A 24231-nucleotide genomic window follows, 5' to 3' on the forward strand; every position below is an offset into this window, starting at 1 on the left:
TTTGCACCACATTCCTAAAACTTTTCTAATCCTGACAAAAAAAAACAACACACATCATAAATCACAGAAGCTGAGACATTATGGGAATTCAAACTGACCGTTTTTGGTTCTTGAAGTCAGGACATAGAACGAGTGAACGTGGACAACCACGTACTGTGTGAACCAGACATTAAGTTTCAACAACCTGAGCACGGGAGCGGTTCTAAATCTATAAAGGAGTGCTGTATATTTGTTGGGATAGTTAAGCAACAGAATTTGACATTTTGCATATTTAAATGAGCACTTGACACATTTATCCAATTATTTTTTAACTGGCAGGGCATCATCTTTAATCTGTCAAGCTTTTCTTCTTTTGAATTAAATTAATTCCTCTTTAAGGTTAACATTCATGTCAAAAACATGTTTTTTTTTTGTGTGCTTTGAACACAACGTGACAAACTGAGCTGGGAACTGATGAAAATGTTGCAGCACATTTTCCCATTTACACAACACAAAGGGTTACTGACAGACCTACATTATTTTGTGTGATTACACAACACATCTGTGAGTGCCTTGTGTTAAAATACAGCTCAGTTATCAATCATTAATAATGACCTCAATCCAGTGGGCAGAATCTATTTGAGGATATATGTATAAACTTCAATACTGGGACTAGGTTCCCTCATCTGATAGAAACACTGACCCAACTTGCAGCATCACTGAAAACAGACAAAACCGGAGTTTGGCACTGAAATAGTTCCCAGAGAATAAAGGATCCATTTTGCCTGCCTCCCCAGTCAGTGACGCTACACTTTCCCTGTCACTGTGACATGACTCCATGAGGTGAATGATGCTAAGAGCTTTTAAACATTTGGGCTCGACTACCTGACAGACAGACACAGAAACATGTCAATGTACTAAAGACACACGGACATTAAGACAAGGTGCCGACAGGGCGCTAAAGGAGCAGAAGGCAAAACCGGAGGGGTCAAAGGTAATCAGCAGCGGTGGGAGGTTTATAGGGTAATGAATCTGCCGACGCCTGATCCAAAAAGCTGTATACACAAGCAGTCCATCACGCAAACCGTTCATTGGAAAGGAATAGTTCCACAATTTGGGAAATGTGCCTTTTCAAGAAAACTGATACCACTTACTAGGTGTGTAAAGCTACAGTCAGGAGCTAGTTAGCTTAGCATAAAGACTGGAAATGGGGCGGCGGGGGGTCTAAAGGTCATCTGTTTACTAGCAGCTCAGCAATACACATCTTTTTTTTTTTTTTTTTTTTTTTTTAAATCAACACAAAAACTGAAGAATACAAAAACCAAAATTAAGCATTTTACTGGGGGTTAAGTGTCTGACTATTTCTTGACCAGTTGCCAGGCAACCAGCGTAGACTACAGGGAAGTTACAAGAAATATATTCCAGCACATAACCCCCCCCCCATAAAACTGTTATTTGTTTTTGTACAGATAAAAAAAATATATAAGCAGTGTATTATTGAGCTTTAGAGATGATTTTGTTACCACTGGACAGAGCCAGGCTTACTGGTTCCTCATTTTCAGTCTTTATGCTAAGCTAAGCTAACTGGCTGCTGCCTCCAGCTACATATTCACCGTACAGACATGGGGAAATGGTATCAATCTTCTCATCTCACGAGCAAATAAACGCATTTCCCAGTATGTTAAACTATTCCTTTAACATATACAGCACAGCAACAATGCAAACGCTTTCAATAATTCAATATCCAAAGTCAGATGCTTATTGCAAGCGTGGATATACTGTCGAAGAAGGATCATCAGTGGCAGAATCATGACTGCATGTTTGTCCGTTTTACAAAAAAAGACTGTAAAGAGAAGTTAAAAAAAAAATGGACGGTTATTTTCCAAACAGTCTGAGCTATGTTAGAACCACAGAAATGAGTTTATCCTGATAAATTCAAAATGACATAATCTTGCAAACACAATAAAATATGTCCTCTCTTCTCGGATTGGCAGACGCAGGTATTTAACACGTTCCATTATTAGACTGTTGGGGCAGGAGTGGGGGGTTAAAATGAACATCAAAGCTGGCTATTTCCTATAGAAAATGTTTGATGACTTCCATCTAAAGTCATGTATTAAAGACTGGTACAGCATAACAGTCTTTCTTCACAGTCTTTTAAAGCCTTTAGCAGGGTACAAAGTGCTCGAATCACACGTAAGGAGTTGAGTGTGTGGGAGATGGCGTGGAAAGAAGCAGGCGTTGAATATTCTGTCCTAAAATTCAGAGAGGATCATTTCTACACACGGAGCAAGGGCCAAGCTGCCACTTTTTAAGATTACACAGCCATTGAAAAAAAAAAAAAAAAAGGAAAACTTGCAACTGCATGTGGTCGTTAAAAGTATAATCAACATACGATAAAAGGTATACCATGATGGGTTAGAGAGATCACGGCTTAAACAGGAAGGAAGAAATGGCTTAGATGATATTTGATAGCAAAAAAAGGCACATCTTTTTTTCCCTTTTATAATAGACGTGTGTAAACCTGCAAGAGGTCAGCATGTGGGAGAAATCATCCTTTTAACAATGCCACTGATTAACAATCCAACAGAATTGTTTCTTACGTCCATGGTATCAAAGCAACAACAATATGCTTTTCAAATGACTGCAAAACAGAGGTTTCTTTCCATATGACTGATAAGATTTTCTTACAACCTCCTATAAAAACTAATAAAAGGAACATACCGTCTAAAAGCCTACGTAAGAGCATGTTATTAATTAACCTTTATTACCTTCCCAGGTAACAACGACCTGGAAAATTGTAGAAACTGTTACAATTTCGAAATTTAGAAAATACTATCAGAACTTGTACATAGATATTTGTTTTATCTATCTTAGATATCGTTCTGGTTTTGAAAGTAAGAAACCTGAGACAACATGGATGTTAGCCTATATCTCTTTGATTATCTTTTATCTTACAAACATTTCCTACTTAAAAACAAGCCTCTGGTGCTCGCTGTCTGGTTTCTCAACAAACGCCTCCGCTCTCTCCCTCCAGACACGTGAGCCACTACACAAAGTTGCATACTCGCTCCCACAAACATCATTCACTCCTCGCCTCGGATCCTCGGTCCTTTCATCGTTGCTCTTCGGGGGTGTGGGGGTGTGGGGAATCGGTGAGGTGATGTGGTGGGATTTTAAGGCATTGTGTCTCTTACGGGGCACAGTCATCTCTGGTGGAAGAGGAGAGGTTTGACGCTTCCAGCCTTGAATTTTGGCAACTGGTTGCTGATGATCTCTGCGAGCATCTCCGGGAACTCCACACTCAGGGACTTATTCACAAAGGTGTAGAAGCAGAAGCTGAGCAGTCCACCGACCATCTGCAGACACACAAGAGGAGAACGCATTAGTGGATAATTAACACAAAAACACACATTCATCATTGCATCCAGCATGAGAAAAGGAATTGATCTTGGCATACAATATATCCGATGCAATGCTAGTGAGATGGTACAACCATCATTTAGAGCCTTCAATAAATCCATTGTATATGCAAAGGATACCAGAGAGAAACATTTATTCATTTAAAACATTCGGTATTATTAACAAAGGCCTGGTTTCACAAAATAAGCACAAGGCAGAGTGGCTACAATCCCATTTGTTATCTAATACTGCAAAAAAAGGGTACCTTTGCATTACAGGAAAAAAAAAAACTTTTCTTTGAACCATGTAAATGTTTTAAACTAACAAATGAGTCCGCTCAATCACAGATGAGTCACTGTTTAAGGCTAAGGAAAGCTGCAGAAGGCAGGTGTAATAACAGAACTGCACGTTTGTCTCTGCGTGCTGGATTTCTGTACCTCATGCATGGAGTCAAGCAGCTTGGTGAGCTGATAGAAACGCTGCCAGTTCTGGCTGGAGTTCTCCTCGCGCTTCACGATGGCTTTCCCCAGCTCCTTAATGTACGACATCCGAATATCGTCGAACACCGCCTGGCTCTTCAGGCCGTCCTTTGGCACTGCGAGAGAGGGGAAACTAAAAGGTCAACATCTGGGATAGAGATAAGGATCATTATCACGTCCAGGCAGTGAAGGGCGAAAAAGGGCAGCTGATTTATATAAATCAAGTCATTTTCAGGTTGCACTCCCAGTAATATTAAGCAGCAGAGAACACGTGCAGGTGCCAGAACAAAAGCAGCACACCCACGAGGACCGCTGAGCTAACTGTGTTAAAGCTACCTGCAATTATCGTTTTAAATACGTTTTTAATCCATTTATTTAGACAGGAGTCTTTGTTTACATCTTAAATTCTCCTGCACTAGATTACCTTAGAGAGAACATGAAGTGGAGTTGTGTACTTGTGGAATTGGGTGTGTGTATTTTTCTTTACTAAACCAGGTAGCCCTATGAAGATTCATCTTATTTACAATAATTGCCTGTGAGTTAATGAGTTGGTAAAGTGCTGTGCGGTGCTGTTCTGTCCTGTGCATACATCAATATGATCTTTCAGCCACTGGAGACAGTATTGGATTGGAGTAATAGCCTTTGTAATGATTGCATCGCCACAGAACTACGTTCGACATGTGATGGTGGAAGAAGATTCAGCTGCTCTTAAGTAAAGATTCTGACCTGTGCTGAGCAGCAGCAGGACCTTCATGCACAAATACTCGTCGTTTGAAACCTGCAGCCGGACAAACTCGCTGGAAATCTTTAGCATCTGCTCGCACTGGTCGGCCATGTAGGGCAGCTTCATCCGATCCCTGGTGGAATTACACAGAAACGGTTAAATAGCACAGCTCTTTAAGTCATTGTTGATTCATAAAGGCTGCTTGTGTTGTCTCAATCAGGGCGATGAAGCAGCTTTGTGTAATATATCTGTTCAAGGTCGTGGATCCTATTTTAAATCGTTCTTCCAGAAGGTTGAGAATGCACATTTCAGATGAGCAAGTGTCATCTCAGGTGAAAGTGCGGGACAAACTTCTGCAAAAAGTCATGGAATTTATGCTTAGGGGTGGCTTTTTCAGCCCTTATTTGAGTCACAGTGAACAGAAAATTCATTAAAAACCAGACACTAGGGACAGATTATTGGCCATTATTTGTGATACCACCATCTAAACTGAAATTGGCAACAGGCTTTTACCAAACTAAGATAATGTTTCAAGGCTGCAATAATGAAAGGCAAATTTAACAATCTGACACAAAAAAAAACACAGGCAGTAGTTGAATTTTGTTCAGAGGCTGACTGACAAAAAGAGAACATAACATCACCAGATATTAATTATAATCATATTAACTTTCAGTTTGTGATTATGAAATCAAAAGGCCTATTACAGCCCTAAGCATGGTCGCTGTGCAGGCTGCTCACTACACAGAGCGCTGTTTACAAACCGAGTCATCAAGTCTATAAGAGGGATGAAACGGATTACTGACGACAGCTGACAGACACGGTTTGATTCTCGGGAGATAAGACACACACAGCACAGAGCTGCACTGATATACATAAACAAACTGATGTATCCGTTGGCTGACTGATGGAAAAAGAAAAACGAGGCTGGAAAATATCACATCGGTGCTCAATTTATGTGAAGTGCAAAGAAAGACTCACTTTACAAGGCCGTGGTATTATATAGTCTACATTTCACTATTCCAAATTTGATAAGATACTAAATACTGGCAACACCGACATTTAATCTGGAGGATTTAAAACATTACGGTGGTACTACTTTTTGTATTCAATTAAACAACAAAGGTTAGACTTATACATAGACTGAAAATGGATTAATACACACTCGTTGATGACGAGGTCTGGTGCGAAGCAGAGCATGTTGCCGTTGCACTGCTGGTAAGATCTCCAGCCCAGGCCGAAGGACATGAGGAAGAGCCAGGAGCACTGCAGCAGAGTCATCTGGTCGTCTAGGTGCAGGTTCCTGAACCCTGATGGGAAGGACATGGAAATACTTCAACTGACTCCCAATACCGTCACAGTGTGTGAGAGGGGGACAATGGAGAGGAACTAAATACAAACACAGTAAAACATTTTGATGTGCACTAAAAATGTCATCTTTAGCAGGTGATATTTTGTTTAAAAAAAATATCACATACATTTTGCAGAACAGAATCTGGTTGAGACAACTACATTTAAAAAGATTATTTGACCACCTTAATCCGACTTCACTCGGTTTACCAAATGTGCCTGCATGTTAGTTAGCCTCAGATGAAGCAAATCCAGATGTAGGGCCAGTGCGTTTGCTTCCACAAATCGACGCGGAGAAGACACCCATTTTGCATTTCCATTTTGTTGTGCACGTTAAAAAAAAAAAAAAAAAAAAAGTGTTCGCACATACTGGCCTGAAATACCAAACAATGAGGACAGAACACATCACACACTTGCCTCTGTGCAGGTTTGACTTTCTTTCTGGGAGTTTACATGTATATAGATGCCATTACAGAAAAAGAAGACCAATGGCAATATGGCAATGTTACGCTTTTTGTTTTTCTTTTAAAAACTTGTTGCAACCGCACATTAACTAAATTAATCAAAACTTAATGTGTTAATGTGTCACATCCTTCTCTTTGCAAACTCACCAATATAAACAACCTTAATCTCAATATCCCGTCTACACCCACTGCAATGGACAAGTTTACACTCCTACAGGCAGAGTAAACTACTAACCTGGCAGAGCCTTGGCCCACTTGACAGCAGAGATGACCTGCCGGCCACCCAACCTGTTGAGGGTGGTCATGAGGCGGGTGGAGGTGTCAGGCAGGGTGCTGTCGTAGCCGGCGTAGATGGTGTCCGGCTCGATGGCCTTTAGCAGGGACAACATCGTGGGAACAAGTTGAGGCATGCACTTGGGTAAAAGGGGGCGAGCCTCAACTGGCGGAGGAGTCGTCAGCTCCGGCGGGTTGCTCGGCTGGGCGCCCTTTAAGCGGTTTAGCTTCTTGGTTTTGCGTGCTGCAGAGGAGAAAACAAGGGATAAACGTGCAGGGAAGTGTGACATAAAGAGAAAAGGTGAAGAGGAGACAGAAACAATTAAACCAACTCAAGGGTACACAGTTTGGCACAGTTTATCCGTGTTGTAAATATGTACCTTCCAGGTTCATGCCTGCCATCAGACACTTCCGGAAGCGGCAGGCTGGGCAGTTCTTCCTCCTGATCTTGTCTATTATGCAGTCGTTCCTCCCAGCACACAGGTAATTATGCTGCCCTGAGGCACACAGAAGAGGAAGATGAACCTGTTATTTACCTTCACTGCGGAGGCAAAAACTCCAAAGGGAAAGACTAATTAGCTGTATCACAGTCCTTTACTTTGGTATGATCATGCCTCCAACTTAAAATCAGAATGACACCAGCATTTGAGCAACATTATTTGACAAAGGTTAGTGATGAATGAGTTTATCACTGGAGATTAATAAATCAGTGAGACAATAATGATGTCTTATGGCTTTGTACCTTCCACTGCTCTCTTGAAGAAGACCTTGCAGCTGCCACAGGTGAGAACGCCGTAGTGGCAGCCTGAAGCCTCGTCAGAGCACACCAGGCAGATCTTATGAGTCCCGCTCTTTCCCGGCGTTGAGGACGTAGCTGGGACCACTTCCTGTCTGGAGTTAGGACTGGAGGGAAAGGGGGGAGACAGAACAGAGAAATGGGAGAAAAAAAAAAATCAGCTTTTTAAGTGTTTTATGAGGGGGGAAATGCATTCATCAGGTTTGATTGGACTGCAAGGATACACACAAATACATTTAAGAGAATAACAGTGAATGTAAACATAACTTGTTTGCAGAAAACTCCACAAAAGCACCTTTAGCCTAAGCTTTACAACATACTGTACCTTTTACCCACAATGATAAAACACTGACTATAATATTGACTTCTATAGTTTGTGAGAATGTGTTGCATTAAAATGATCTTTAGTATCACTAAATACCCGCACAGACATTTTAGTTTAATCTGACAAATCCTGTATGTCCACAGTATGCCATTTTTACTGCCTATTCCTACTCCTGAAAGCATCCTCTCAGTTTTGAGAGTTCAGCTGTAGTTTAGATTTACAACTCTGCAGCATTAAATAAACTACACCGATACACATCACATACTTCCGTCAGACTCAATGTGTTCCTTGTGCTTGTTTCTCCTCAACTTTGAATTAATTCCCAACATCGTGAATAAAGAAAAGTCAGTCTAAATTATCAGACCATCTGTGGTCACATCCTAAATCCAATGGTTGTCATAAAACAGCCCTTGAACCACAAAGTTTCCAAGTCACCAGTGGTTAGACATGCCCTTTCTCAAAACTACCACTAGAGGACGTCAGGCTTTGCAGCATCCATGCGCCAGAGGTCCACACCCCCTTTCTAACCCAGTGGCCACAGCAACAACAACGGCCACACTGAGGATATCAAGCCTGAGACGTGCAACAACTCTGTCCGTCTGTCCATGTGTCCAGTATGCCACCCCAGTGACCGCAAACTGTTTTATTTGATAAGGGCTGCTCTGAACTGTCACTGCACACTAACATCACTTCTTAGTTATACAACATCAGGGCATTAGCATGAAAGCAGGCCAGGCCCCAGCAGTCCGTGGACATAGCAGGATGGGAAAACCTGAGTGAAACATCAAAGCATGAAGTCCATAGCATTCAGCAGCCAGATACAAAAAATAAAATAAAAATAAAAATCAGGGAGAGACCTCAGAGGAGGCTGTATAGCCGTGACAGGGATGAGAGCTTTCTGAGCACAATATGTCTATTTAGTCTACCTCTTATGACTTGTAGTCTACTAGGGCTGGGCAATATGGAGAAAATCAGATATCACGATATTCTTGACAAAATACCTTGATATCGATATTGCAGCGATATTCTAGGGTTGACAATTGGTGCTTTAACAAAATATCTTCACACTTAGATTTTAGATAAATAATCATCAGTCATGTGGACATAATGTGTAAGTGAGGAAAAGGCAAATAATAGAACAGCTAGAACAGTCTGGTAAGTTCAGAAAAGTACATCACTTTACTGTAATGCAGCCTTTAAAACCAGGAAAAGACAACACTTATCTAATATTATGATATCCAAAATCTAAGACGATATCTAGTCTCATATTACGATATCAATATAATATCAATATATTGCCCAGTCCTATAGTCAACACAACTGTGTGCTGATAGTTAGTGAGCTTTTAAAAAGGCACTACTAAAACCACTAATACCCCTTTATATATTATATACCGAATATCCGACCACCGAAATACTTTTATCACGGAAACAATACGGCCGAAATGTTGAGATCTATTCGGATCCTCTGCACTTCATCACGACTGTACTTGATCCGCGTTATAAAGACCATTACTTGGATGTGGAAATAAAGCAGCGCGCACGAGAAATGATCCAGGCCGTGATGGATGCAGAGAACCCGCGTGGAGACGAAGAGGGAGCGCGCACGGAGCAGCGCCCAGCGCTGGAGATCAGAGCGCAGAAAAAAAATACTCGTCTCTCTGCACCAGATGAGGGGCATGCACCCTCGTTGTCTGATATGTTCAGTGAAATCCTGCAAGAAAGTGCCTCAAATAATAATAATAATAATAACAACAACAACAACAACAACAACAGGTAAGCTATTCTGTTCTCAGGCTACTATATACTGTATGGGACTATCAGATTGTAGCCATATTTCTGCTAGATTTTTTTTAATTAAACTTTAATATTAATTTATACAATTGCAATGCCTTGATTTTAGTAAAGTTAGTACACAGTCATAGCCATAAATGGAATGGTACTAATAATTGGCATAATTTCTTTCGGAGTTTCGGTTTTCGGTCTTGGTTTCCTCATTTTCGGCCAAGAATTTTTATTTCGGTGCATCCCTAATACCCAGGTTGACTGTGTGTTTGAACGGGTCAACCCTCCTCGATATACTCGGCTTCGCGACCCAGGTCGCCAGGTGGGTTGGATAGCAATTAAAATCAGTCAATTAAAAAACAAAAGTTTATATAAAACATCATGTTGAGTCGATTCTGAACCAATCACCTGTTAGATCACCGAGACGTCGGTGGAAAGCAACTGCGCCGGTGATCGATTCTGCGCAGGCTTGGCTCATCTCGAACAAGCTTAGTATTATGCATTGCTCCCGGGTTGTGACCCAGGTGATCTCTGAATTGTCATGACCAGGGATATACCCATTTTGACTGGCTTGGTTTGAATTTCCAAAAGAAGGGTTGAAAACTGATCAGACAACTCTGGCCCAACTCTGGTCAACGGTGTGAAAAAAGTATAAGTGGGTAGCTCGCTGAACAGCTCCCTCCTGGTCCAGCTGTGAGAGGTGAAACCTGGGGCAAATTTAATTGAGAACACACTGCGACCTGAATCCATGAAAATCCAGCATTTTCAAATAAATCCGATGGCATGCTTATTTTTTTTATTTTTAAATCATATTCTGATGTTTTGAAGAACAAAAAGGTTTTAATTTCAGCTTGGTAGTTACAGCCAAGATGTGTCACAGAGAAGCACTAAACAATTCACACTCCATAGTGTGCACAATTTATCATTGTTTGAAGCATTGTCTGAGCATAAGGAACATTATTTAGGACTTAAAGCTGTAAGGTGTGTATCGATATTTTATATTAAAAATGAATCAAATGACTAAGTGTAATGTGAACGACGCTGCTAATAGTGATCCAACAGAGTATAATCACCCAACTCCCTTTCCCTCAGAGTGATTTAGCATCTTTCAGTGCATTGTTTTGGTTTTACAGCACATAACTTTATAATTTGGTTCAGTCCCACCAAACCCATCAGCATCATCTGCAGCAGCAGATGTTTTCTGCAAAAAAGCTCTGGAAAAAACCAATGTACGCTACCACCCAATGCCACAGACAAAAAGCTAACTAGGGATGGGAATCAACAACCGGTACTAAATTGGTACCAGATATGCCAAAGGAAACTGACAAATCACAAATATACAACAAGTTGGGCAAATCACCTGACAACTTTAAGTAACAGCTTTGCCCCGATAACTTATAATTGCCAGGCCTTTTAAATTATATTTATTATATAAGTATTTATTTGATGTGATTATCCAACTTTTCCATAAACGTCTCTGCCGTCCGTCAGCAGAGCGCACAGCTGCTGGCTAACTGCCTGTCAGGCTGACCGATAGACAGACATCAGTAAACTTAAGTTAAAGTTTACTACACTAAATCATCACCCGCCCGCGGGCAAAAGTCCGTAGACTAATTGATGGACTGCATACCCCCGTCTCCCCCTAATGTGATCATATTGTCAATGTGTTTACAGCTTTATCCACTGCCCTCGAGTTGCCAAAAAAGACAATTGATGCAATTCAAAATCAGTTATTGGAACACAGCTTTACTGTAACCATTTGAGGATGGGCAATAATTCAAAATGTGTTGTCTACGTATAGTCTTGGCAGATAATAGTGTTGTGACAAACCTTGAACGTTAAGGCATCGTGGTTCCTAGTTTGCATTTAGTTGCTAAGAATAATTTTTGCCCTCAGCCAACACATCTGAATACCATAGCCAACAGTCCTCCAGAAAACACAGCCTGGGCTAATGGTCATACAATATATACGATACATACAAAAGCTGTGCCGTTGTGATGAGGTAACTAGCAGGCCATCTGTTTCACACACAGATTAATATGGCGCGCACGCCGCTATACGTTTAAAACACCAAAGTAAGCCTGAAGTGAAGTCACTGCTGTTTTCTCCGAGCTCAATTTAGAATCCGTTGATGACATTACACTTAGCCATAAAACAAGTTACAAAACTGTTTTGGGGGATTGTCAGACAGAAACCAATCAAAGCTGCAAGGCAGTGTGGGGAGACTGAATTTCCTCTTTCTGAAACCATCTGTTGAATTGAGTGCTTGCCATTGACAGGAAGTTCTCTCATTCCCTCAGAGTTAACTATCGGTCAGAGCACAAAAGGCAGAGACGCCCAGAGATGGGCCTCGACTTCAACGAGAGCAGTGCTGAGAAAGTTAAGTGCTTACGTCTGTAGGAGTGTAATCAATCAGCCTGGGTTTTAGTGAGGCAAGCCACTTCTAGCACTTACGATAATGCCGGTGGCCCAGTGCCCTGCTTAACAATTCATAATCCCCTTTTAGCCATGAGTGTCACAAGTAGCTTGGCAGGCCCCTGCTCTATATACCCCAGCCTATTTGTCAATTCAGACGAGAACCTGTTAGAGCTATATCATCGCAATGCCCAGCTATTTCTTTTTATGTGAGGTAGATCATTTTGTGCTTGTGCATTTACTGTATTCTACTTCATCCTACATGACCTACTTCAGGCCAATCCACTTTTAATTAGGTTTTTTTAGAGACAAATATGAACAATCATTTTGTTCAACTGGTTGTCTCTGGTTGGCTCACATGCAGTGAGGTCAAGCTCCTAAATAAAACTGGAAATAGTATAATAATAATATAGTAAAATAAGGATCTGGCTGGGTGACTGCATGCTTAAAAACCTGATGTATTTGTTACTGTAAAGATTATCACTGCTACTGATATGGATGAACATTGCACAAACATCTCCTCATTTTCATCAAAACTCTGTGAGCTTGAGGAGAGCGAAGGAAGTGCTCCTTCCCTGAGGTAAGGGCCACTAAAATAGAAAGGGGAACTGGTCTGCACGCTCTGAATCATTCTTGCATGCAGAACAACAACGCAGCTTTTATGAGGGAGTGGAGAGACTGGGTTTGTTTGGCCAGACTTCTCTAAAATATCTGCCTCCTGTGCCCTCCAATATAAACAGACAGTAGGTCTTTTTACATGACATTAGTGCAACATATTCATTAAACATAAGCCATGCTGCCAGAGAAAATTAATACACTGGATATATAGTACCCTTTAGAGCTGTTTGACATTGACATGAAGTGTTGTTATGGCCATTGTTTTGGTTCATGAAAAAAGCCATTAGTGAGATACTCTTCCATGTGACACTTTGGATGATCCGTCAGTGTCACTCAGAGCCATTGTATCCTCCCCCATGCTGTATTGACAAACCCGCTATAACAACTACATTTTGTAGCCAAATGCAGCTACTGCTGTTTCAAACAGTAGAGGAATAGACTAATCCTGGCTGAGCACAAGAAAAATACCCCTAAGGATTTGGGTTTTCATATTAGTTTCCATAATAGGAACCGTTAGTGACTGTGTGTAGTTGGGAGATGGCTTCCTAGCCTGTAAAATTAATTGGAGGCTTGCTGCTGCTACTGTGTGCATAAGCATAGTGCCGTATACCACTGGATGTGGGAGGAACCCACTCCCAAAGTTTGGCTTTGCTGACTGCAGACAAAAGTAAGAAGAAGGGCACAAACAACTCACAGACTTAGCTACATCCTCTTAACCTCAATATGGGGAATTTATATAAGCCTATTCAGTGTCAAAACACAAAAAAACTAAATACAGAAACCTTGTTAAAGGAGAATGCGGTAATAACTGAAAAAGGACTGGAATGGTTGGCATTTGATCTGGTGCGTTAACTCAGCGCCAGCTGTGGGCAGGCTTGAGGGAAAGTAGGTCAGGAGAGTGAGAGCTTCATGGCAGCCCTCTGTGGTCCGCCTGCCTGCCACAGCACAGCGCTCATGACACACCCACATGCACACATCTACACACTCATGCATAATACAGAAAGCTAACAGACATGCATGTCAGACACACAGGCACAAAATATAAAAGGTGATTTACAGCAGCTGAAAGCTTCTGCTGTAGAAGTGTCTGCCCTTAGATGAAGAAAGCAAAGACAGGGGAAGAAGAAGAGGGGCGTGCCAGATCAACACTGAATAGCAACTCTAACCACAGATTACTCTCAAAACACAGAGCCAACAGTGAGAGCCAAGACTACTAGGCTTTATATAAATACACACGTTATTTATTTATATATATATATATATATATATATATATATATATATATATATATATATATATATATATATATATATATATATATATATATATATATATATATATATATATATATATGAAAAGGATTGAAGACCATAAACTACTCATGTATCAAACTAGGCACCAAACCGCAGTTAATACATCTGACACTCACACATTCAACAGGTTGGTACAAAGTCCTGCAGGCAGCGCAGCTGTCAAACACAGCCCCGGGGGAAGGATTCACGCCTACATCTCATAGTTCAGTAGGAGACATTACAAAGAGTATTGTATATATATTATATACAAATAGTATGTTAACATAGATAGTTATGTAGTTTTGCATTGTAAGTATGTTAGCTGTTAATGTTACGCAGGATGTGAGGAAATCAACATTCGGAGATAGGAGTGTTTGCTATGACAAAAAAAGTCAGAAAACGGCTTCAACACAAGTCTATTTCAAGTGTTTTTCTTCCCAAACTTTATTCAGCAGTGAGTCATAAGTAATTTTCCAAAGTTGACTCAATATTCCCACATGTGAAATTCTCTGGAGTTTCACCACCTTAACGAAGACACTGCTTGATGTGCTCTTAAACTTGCCCAGGCACTGCATCGTTCAGCCCGGATACGCATTATTAACAGTCAGTTAACATAAGTGCTGCACCTAACATTTTCATTATTAATTCATCTGCCCATTATTTTCTAAATGAGTCAAATTGTTTGGTCCTTAAAATGTCAGAAAACAGTGAAGAATGCCCATCACAGCTTTTGATATATAATAGTAATATAATAGATTATATATAATATATATATAACCCAATTTTGTTTACTTTCATTTTCCACAATGAGCACACAGCCACAAACACAAATCAACAGAGAACTCTGTAATGAAACATTATCTAACAAGTGTATTGAAGCGGCTCTGTTGTAAAGGTTAACGGTGCTCGGTTAGCACAATGACATCATGTTAGAAAGTACAGCCAAAACAATTTGTCATAAACTAGGTAAGTAACAAACGATGCTAACTCCAGTAATAACCAAGCCAAACCGTGCTGTCACTTTAGTGATTGAAAAGCAACCAGTTTCTTGCAGATTGTCACGTTACTGAGAATACAGCTATTACAAGGTAATATATGAAGTCAAAGCTAACTGAAAGCTGTGAGGGCAGCTAACATGACTTTTAGCTGCTAACTAATGTTAACATAAGCACTTTGGCTCGGTGGATGTCGATTTTAAAGTCACATTAAAACAATTCTCCGTCCTTCGTTGCGATTTCCAGCCGCAGCCTGTCACTCCCCCTTGTACTAAGTTAACTCGGTACGTAACGTTAGCTTAGACCTCACAATGTCTTGTGTTTCTCACTCTCACTAAGTTGTTGTTCATAAGACGTGACATATGTGGGTAGGCAAAGGCGAGAAGGGGGAGATTAGCAAACGTTTGCCAACATATTTATAAAAAAAGTCACATTTGAATAGTAATTTCAGCATTCGAATAGTATAAATTTTTTTACTATTCAAATTATATTTCAATTTCGGTATTTGTTCCAACAGCCCTAATCACCACAGTTTCAAGGTGGGCATCCAAGTTTAGTGTCATTAATTCAGTATCCGACCAAATGTCTCCCCTCCTGTTCCTGAGAAATGGGTTTGTTGCCGGCGCAGAGGCATAAAAAACTGAACTAAAGTTATGAATCATCTCTATGAATGACTTCAGTGAAAGCCTGAATGAAAGGCCTTTTATTTGTGTGAACCTCAACCATACATTACTCAAACATGCACATAAAGAGAACACTAGATGCAGAAGCTACACAACACTGCTTTGTCTAAATGCGATGTGAGAACAACTCTATTCAGTGAGCCAGTTTTATTACTCCTGCAAACAATGTTCCTCCATTACGAGTCAACAGCCTCCAAGAACTTCAGCAACATCAGTGTGCATTATAAACATAGACTGTATAAAACAATGAAGGTAGTCTTTGGGATGTCACCCATAGATTTCTAGAGAGCCAAAATGAAGTTCAAAGTGGGCGACTCGCAGTGGCTCCTGCTGTTGCCATCTTGGCAGTGCCTGACGCCGGCTAATCCAAAAATGGTCAAAGAGGTGGAGCGCGGATGAAGCTGAGGCAGGTTTAAATGAAGCCTACATTCTGTGCTCGCCTCCTGCGACAGCAGCCCACCGGTCACTCAAAGTGGAACGCCCTTAATTATTCTGAACTTTAAGCCTGAATATAATTTAAAGAAGTGTACCAGGCTGTAAACATGTTTAAGTCTGCTGTAAAGTTGCATTTTAACATGAGGGTCTATGGGGATTGACTTCCTTTTTGGAGCCAGCCTCAAGTGGCATTGGCTTTATTGTTCAGTACCAGAGTTTGCCGCTTGTATATAAATACAGTTTTTATAGATCATATGGTCTGAAACATTTATTTTGTCAAAGAGCCGTGAGGAAAAAAAAAAAAAAGGGGGAACAGGTTAAAGTCACGAGCAGGCCAAACACACACCAAGCAGTGGCGAAGTGCAGCCTGTGGCTGAGCTAGAGCCCTGCAAGCCCGACGGGGCCTGACAGACTAAGCCCATTTTTTTTTACAGATCGGGCTCGGGCTTATTTTAGCTTCTCTCTTCATTGTGCCCATCTTAGTAGCGTGTGACGTGTGTGTTTGCGTGTGTAGCAGAGACAGCGCACATCAGAGAGCGCATCAGAGAGCGAGCGCATCAGAGAGAGCTTAAAAGTGATTGATGTTGGTCTGGGGTCGGGCCGGGTTCGGGCTGAAAAAGTTGCAGGCGTTGTCGGGCTGGGGTCGGGTAGGGCTTGAACACCACGAGCCAGGGCCGGGTTAGGGCTGGAGTTTTTGGCCCGTGCAGGGCTCTAGGCTGAGCTGCCATGCAATGTCTCTGGAAAGCTACAATGGCTGCTCCGAGTTCAGCATGCTGCAGCCCTTAGATTATCCGCCAAACTAAAAATTGGGGTTTAACTTTTGGCAGCAAATTGCAGCCAGAGAATACCTGCAGCTAGTACTCAAGAGTCCTGTGACATGTTGATCTAAAGTATGTTAAAAAGATTTTTTCGCCTGAAATGTAAGGACAAACCTGCAGGCCGCAGGAAAATGATCACAGGTGGAGGAGGAAAGGCCACCCTAAAGACAAAAGGCACAAAACACAATCCTACTTAATGAGCGTGATAATCTGTTATGGGAATTATGTTTCTGTATTTTTCTCTCCATTCAATGCAGGTCATTTTCTTTGAGGGCAACACAATGATAATAAGCTCATGCCTCATCAAAACCAGTTATCATATGATGAGGGTGTGTATTTCCCAAAATAGGAACACAGCACAGCATTACTCAAGGTGAAACATTCTTTATTGTGTGAGAACCTGAGGTTTGTAAGTCAGACCGTAAAACTGTGATTGGAGTTGTTCCGATACCGGTAACACTATCGGAAATGCCTCCGATACTGCCTAAAATGGTGGTATGGTGCCTTGATTCTATGCACCAATCCGATACCACGTAACTTGAAGGGTTAGTGCCCTGAAACTAGATAATAAAATATAGTTCTATTTGTTCAACATTCATTCTGTGTATGTATTTGTTCATGTTTAACAAGGGTTTAACCTGAGCCAGGCCATACAACGATAGCAATAATATCACACCTATACAGGGTTAGTAGTATACGGCAATATAAAAAAATTGGTACTTGGTATTGGCTGATACATAAGTTCAGTTATCTGAATTGGTATCAGGAAGGAAAAAATGGTATTGAAACATCTCTAACTGTAATGCATAATATGAACAGCCAAGGTATGGAAGATTAAACCACTAGTGAATTGGTTGATGTGTGTAATGTTGTGAGTCCCAGCTAGATGGACTAATGTAAAAAGACCTGCACAGTGCAAAGCAGCAAACTGTGGGGCTACGGCAGGTCAGGTACTCCGTGCGATGCAAGATCCTTTGAGCCTCAGCAGGAAGCAGCAGCACCATTGCGTGAGAAGCTGGAGGAGATGGGGATGTGATGCCAACCACAGAGCCACCACAGCCCAGCACTCAGCTAATTTGAAGCCGCTAAATGTCACACAAGTTGAGGCAAACAGGCACCGCACAAAAACAAACTCCTAATCACTAGAGAGACACACAGAGAAATGCTAAGCTCACACACAGATAAGCCACTATACAAACAGCCACACACCCAAACAAAATTATCTGGACACAAAACACACACACACACACACACACACAGACACACACAGACACACACACACACACACAGACACACACACACACACACACACACACACACACACACACACACACACACACACACACACACACACCTTGTGTCTCTCCCCATCTGTTCTGGTCACCAGGACAACTGTCAGACAGTTGTGAAGTACCAAGCATAATTTCCACAAACAAAAAAAACCACAACCACATCTGTGTCCTTGGGGGCACGACACATTTCTGCATGCCAATCTTTGAGCTGATCACTCCCTGTCAGATGATGTGCATCATACAGGCTTGAATGTAGAAGAGACAAACAAAAAATCCTTTAAGATGCGTGACTGCCACACCACTGTTGGTGAAGAATTTCTATTCAGTCACTTTACGACTGGATCCCAAAGCCACGTTAAGAGCTTAAAACTCTACAGGGCAGCAGAGTAATAACTGTACAAAAGACACTTTGTGGGGGCATATGGAGTCCAAATACTATGTCTCTATACTCTTCATTGATCTAAATGGCAACTCCCAGCAGAAATTAAGATTAAGCAAAATCACATGAGTAAATCAGTGGAACATGCTTTTTTCACTTTTCTCTAGTACAGAATTTCCTCTTTACAGGCCTGACAACTCTGTAAAGGCCACAATTCATTCATCCATATTGTTGAATGAACTGGCTGCGCTGTTCCTTGGAAAAAGATCTGCTTCAAGTAAAGACAGTGCACATCTTAGGGTTATTTTAGGAAAAATGCAACCACATGAACACCTACTGAGTGTCTGTGAAAGGCTGAGCAGGGCAAACAGGCTGTTAAACTGAAAAGTAAAAGAAAGTAAAAAATAATAATAAATGCTATCTGGGTTAGAAGGAAAACTCTTGATCACACATTGCAACTGGTACATGCCATAAATGCACACTCATGCGCAGGCTTGTCCAGTCTGAGAGAAAAAAAAAAAGAAATGTCTGTCTAAGATAGAAGTACTTATTGCTGCAGCTACGTCCTGTAGAGTCCATGAGCCTGTCCAACAAAGCAGGATTACTGGGTTAAATAACTAACTTAGGGGTTAACTCATGCATTTTTGTCTAAGGACGATGGCAGAATTTTAAATCAAGCTCTGTCGCTATGGTAACCAACACCACAAACCAAACCTGTAAAGAACAGTTTTTGTTCAGGCTTATCAAAACGTGTAAAATGTCCACCTTCTTATCCATCAACTGTAGGGGGAAAACCAAGTATTTCATTGTGGCTATAAAACGGGACTTGGTGGTAGCTATAGATGCTTCTATTAGTAATTTATTAAATTTGCTGCTATTGTCACATATTCCTTTTGCTGCAATTACTATATAACAGAGTTCATATCAGGTGCACAAGAGGCCCCTTGATTAAATCTATAACTGAGATGACACTATCAAAAAAATAAGAAAGTGGATCTTCACACTGAAGTACCTAAGTTATGTGCAGTACAGTTAGGTAATGCATTCACCTTATTTTCTACAAGCCTTACACATCTACCATTTCCTGTACTCTGTTCCAAACCCAATCCAGTCTGACCATGAGAAAAATGCAGAGTCCTAAAAATAACACTTTCTATAAAAACTTTATAGATCTGGTATTTCCGGCATTTAATGACTGTATTATTTTTGACTATTTCAATCACTTTTTATTCTACTCTAGTCATTACAATGTATATATTTTACTTTGTTTACTTTTTCAAACTGCAATGTCCAGATTTTCCTGTAGGGATTCATTTTTTCAACATGTGTTAAATACCCTGTGTTTTATATGATGGTGCTGCATGTGACTGGCTTTTTATTACCTAACTCCTCCTCCTTTTATACACATAAACTCATAAACTGAAAAATCCTGGACGCTGATTACCACCTTTGTGAGAGCCGTTATCCAGGAGTGCCAACGTTGTTTTTTTATAACCAGATAACAGGGCCTGACAACATTGAACTATAACCAATGGAACCAAGGGAGAATAAACTAACAATCATTTATAGCAATGATTAATACTTTTGTCAATAGCAGGTCAACAATAATGATGATCACAAAAGTTATTTAAGCCCAAGCAATGTCTTTAAATTAAAGGCTGACAGAGGCACTTTTAAAATAGATTTGTGTAGGGTACCTATATAAAGCCACATCTCTTTCTGATTCTTTGTTTACTGCACTCAGGTTACATGAACCGTCAAAGACAACTCAATCATAACACTGAAACTATTTCCTAACGCACAAGGTTATAAACCGGTGAACCAGAAAGTGTCAAACATAAATCAGCAGCCAGCTTCTAATGAAAAGATATCCTCCCAGTCAGTGAGGCAAAAATCTCTTTGGGTTGACATTTCATACCGACATCGCTCATGTGAACTAGGCTATACCTCTAAAGGCAGGTGGCTCAAAACCTGCATTTAACCATCAGTATTGTGTTGAGGATGAAGAAAGGCTGTCCAAACTTGCTGGCAGTACAGCAGCACACAGACACTCCTCTATCCACAGGTACTACACAAGACAATATAAGACACTATAAAATACAATACAAAATACATAAATAAATGATTCAAGGAAAGCTGTGGTGCAGGTTATCTTTTCTTAATATAGTGCTATTCATCTGTCTATCATATGCCAACTAAATTGGATTGGCTTTATTAATTAAGCCTTCTTCTGGCAAAATGAGCTGCACTGAGCAGCTGTATTATGGGGGGGGGGAAATAATATTAGAAAATATCAAAATAGACAGATATTCAACATTAAAGGACTCTTATTTGGACCCAGGACGAAAGCCTTACAACAAGCTTGATGAGGGTATCCCATCTTTAAATTGCTTTTGCTGTCTGACCAACAGTCAAAGAGCCCAAAGTATCTAGTTTGCAACAAAATGAGAAGTGAACAGATATAACCATTGAGCAGCAATAACCAGCATCTGTTAACAATCTGTCACCCCAATTGCCATTACTTCACGCGTGCTGTTCAACTAACTGATAAAATGACTAATCGTTTAAGCACAGGGATTTGAGAACTTGTGGGCATGAGGTTCAAGACGAGGCTTATTTAAAATATTATAGAAGCCACAGCTATGTTGCAAAGATCAGGACCAACACCTCTGGTCTTTAAGCAAAGAACATTAGATATCTGGTGAGGCAGGGGGACATAATATGACATAACTGGGATGAGAACATAAATATATTAACTCAAGTGAGTATAACTAAAACTAAGGGTCGGACCACACACTGCCTACACTTCTTACCTGGCAAAGCAAGTGGGGTAAGAGGGAGAGCTTGAGAAAGCCTCACTGGCCCTGAGCATTGCAGAGTTGTCCCCCACACTCTGGATTCTGTTCCAGGCCCCACCAATGGTTGTCACTGGGAGATACAGGCTGGACACTAGCTTCTGATCCTTCTGCTGCTGAGCTTCACTGCTGCTTGTGTTGACTCCAAAGTGGTAACTCTGTCCTCCTGAAGTGCTGACCCCACAGATGGAGATGGAGTTAGAGCTGGGCATGTCTGTGGAGGACATGCCGCTCATTTGGCAATAACTCTGGCCTGCAGATGTCTTCTCCTGTTTGATCACACCTTGGGTGCAGAGCTGAATGAAGCCAGCATCTTTTCCTTTCTTCACCAACGCAGACAAAGTGGTTGTAGGGGTTGAGGAGCCAGTTGTGGCTATGCCAGCATTGGACTGATCTGGACTAGCCATATAGCTGCCATTTAGAGCAACAGAGACTGTCCCACTGCCGTTAATGCGCTCAACCATGGTAGGCTTGATGTCCCTCTCTGAGCTAATGTCCCCAAGCAGAGAATCGTCTGCCAGAGTGGACAGGAAGGCATCCTCCCCTACATAAAAATCTGACGGGGACCCAGCGAGCTCGAGGTCTTGGAGCAGGTCCATAGTGTTGTCACTGAAAAATTTCTGGTTCACATCCACATCTTTTCCAATGTGATCAAAGGCATGATCAAGGTCATTGGGATCCTGGTCTCCTTTATCCATGGAGAAATCCTCTGTTTTCATGTGGAAAAAATTGGGATCTGATCCACCAATAAGTGAATCCATGCAGGACTGGGTATTGTCTGCTATACTGGCTTCCAACTGGGGCAAATTTTCCCTCAAGGTTTGACGCCCAAACGTTGTGGACGTCTGTGTCTGGAGTAACTGTTGCTGCTGAAGCTTCTGATCTTTGGTCAGGCCCCTGGGCTCTGGGTCTTCAGGCAGGAGGCCTACAGTGGAAGTGACGGATGTGAGCTCCTCTGGAAGGGGGCTTTTGCTGAGGCCGTTAGGCACCTGTCCTGGCTGCATCAACGGGCTGGATGGAAGAATGACTGAGGTGGCAGAGGTGATGGACATAGCACTGTGAGGAGCCACTTTCAACAGACCTCCCTCCTCAGGGCTTTCAGAATAGACCAATGTGCTTAAATGGTCATCTCTTCTATAGGATATCTTCTTCACTCCACCTTTGTCCATCTTTTGGTGGGAAGACAGAAAGCATTAACAGACAGGTATAAGTAGACTGCAAAGCAAACACATTAAAACACAGTAAAAGTGGATTATCACATGCGCACTGTTACTGCTACAATAATGTACTTTACAATGGGTTCAGGTTGTGCACATGCAGTGAGCAAGTGACGTACGTTAGGTAAATACGGTATAAGACTGGGGAAAGTTGTCAAGCATGCGTCCCTGCGCGCCCTTGCTAGCTAACGAAGCAAAATATGTTAGCTATTCCCATTAGCAAAATGGTAACATGAGCGCATAAACAGCAGTGTTCACCTTGTATACACTGTATTTAAAGTAAACACACATAGCATGGGTTCGACCACAGAGCACACTCAGAGAGCCGTAAAGTTCAACCAAAACTAAGATATGCTAATGTTAGCTTCTTGCTAACTGTTAGCATGCGAATGTGGCTAACAGTTAAAGTGTCTGCGAGCCTGAATGTCGTTGACAGTGACGTTAGCCTGCTAGCCAACATAGTCCTTATAATTGCATATTTAGCGTTACATTTGCTACATTACTACATTTGTATTTATCCAACACACATATCAACTCAAATCTGTGAATAACAAAATCTCATATTTACCCTTGAAATGACTGATTGTTGGCATGTGTCCACAGGTCTTCTGTCAACATTGTTTTGGTTGAAAGTGGCAGACAGTCCACAACAGCAAAACTGATTCAATGTTTGTTAACGTTGCTCCTCACGCGTCGTATCCAAGCTACATGGCTTGATAGAACGACAAAAACACGCCAAGCTGAGTGTGTTTTATGAGTTTTCAATCTTCTAGTGCGATCTAGCTTTGAATTGGCAAGCAAACTGCGTTAAACTGGTTTGAGCTGTGGAGAGTCGCAGCTAGCCATTATGGAAAGTAGGCGCTAACTAACCTCCAGGAAAAAACATACAAAATGGAGAACTGAGCAAGCCAGCCCCATGGCAGACCTGTTTACAACACGCAGCACTACCTGCTGGGCATGCTGTGTAACTGCAGCTTGTTATGTGCTGGAGCTGAGACGGTTTAGTATAGGCTCGAGTCAACAGCATGGAGTTCAAGCTCTTTTTCTTCTTTTCTTTGGGTTGGTAGACTAGACGCTGCAATGGCGTATTGCTGCTCTCTACTGTTTGTTAAACATAAACAGTTGTTTTTATTTTGTTATATATTCCAATACAATGTAAATATTCCATCAGTTTCTTTATCTTAGTAGCCTACACTCATCAAGGTTAAGTTAAGATCACAAAGTAAACACTGTTTTTCCAGCTGCTCGTAGGTATCTGAAAAGCTTTCTCTTTTGTCATTAGTAGTTTTTGTACTGGCTTCCAGTGCAATGTAATAACACTTTCTTAGAGAGAGGTGCCAATAGGACCCAGACAACAGAGTATGAAGTACAGAAGCAATCCAGGCAAAGTGAGCATTAGCAGTGAACAAATCATTAAAACGGCATCCTCTTACATGATTGTTTATACAGCCGCCCACCATGGGGGCTCCACTGTTGCAGCTGTTAATGGAGCCTTTGCCAAAGAGACAGACAGTCAGACAGACATCTGAGGCAGAGGACAGTGAGATAAATTATGAATGGACATGATTGTAGTCATCCATAATGCAGTAACATCAGATGATGAACTGGGTTTTTGGTTTTTATTTCTACCTGTAAAAAATAAAAATAAAAATGAAAGAA

At 41.2% G+C, this 24231-nt stretch overlaps 1 protein-coding gene across 1 annotated transcript; it reads right to left on the reverse strand.

Moving 5' to 3' along the window:
* Positions 1-2474: 2474 nt before the first annotated feature.
* nr3c1 (nuclear receptor subfamily 3, group C, member 1 (glucocorticoid receptor)) lies at positions 2475-23528 on the reverse strand. Its single transcript, XM_028588600.1, has 9 exons — positions 23141-23528; positions 21314-22524; positions 7411-7571; positions 7049-7165; positions 6631-6912; positions 5747-5891; positions 4587-4717; positions 3819-3976; positions 2475-3338 (listed from the first exon to the last, which is right to left on the reverse strand). The coding sequence occupies exons 2-9, from the start codon at positions 22522-22524 to the stop codon at positions 3186-3188; spliced, it is 2358 nt and encodes a 785-aa protein (XP_028444401.1). The 5' UTR covers positions 23141-23528; the 3' UTR covers positions 2475-3185.
* Between the last annotated feature and the right edge of the window lie 703 nt (positions 23529-24231).

Source organism: Perca flavescens, chromosome 10 (genome assembly GCF_004354835.1).
Source record: "Perca flavescens isolate YP-PL-M2 chromosome 10, PFLA_1.0, whole genome shotgun sequence".
NCBI classification, from domain to species: Eukaryota; Metazoa; Chordata; class Actinopteri; order Perciformes; family Percidae; genus Perca; species Perca flavescens.

Bases quoted from the DNA above. Each gene is read 5' to 3' on its own strand.
- nr3c1 (XM_028588600.1), bottom strand. From the start codon at position 22,524: ATGGACAAAGGTGGAGTGAAGAAGATATCCTATAGAAGAGATGACCAT. The intron at 3,977-4,586 runs GTCAGAATCTTT...CCTCTCTCGCAG, and splicing joins CCTGCTGCTGCTCAGCACAG to TGCCAAAGGACGGCCTGAAG. The intron at 3,339-3,818 runs GTACAGAAATCC...GTGTGTCTGCAG, and splicing joins TGCTTGACTCCATGCATGAG to ATGGTCGGTGGACTGCTCAG.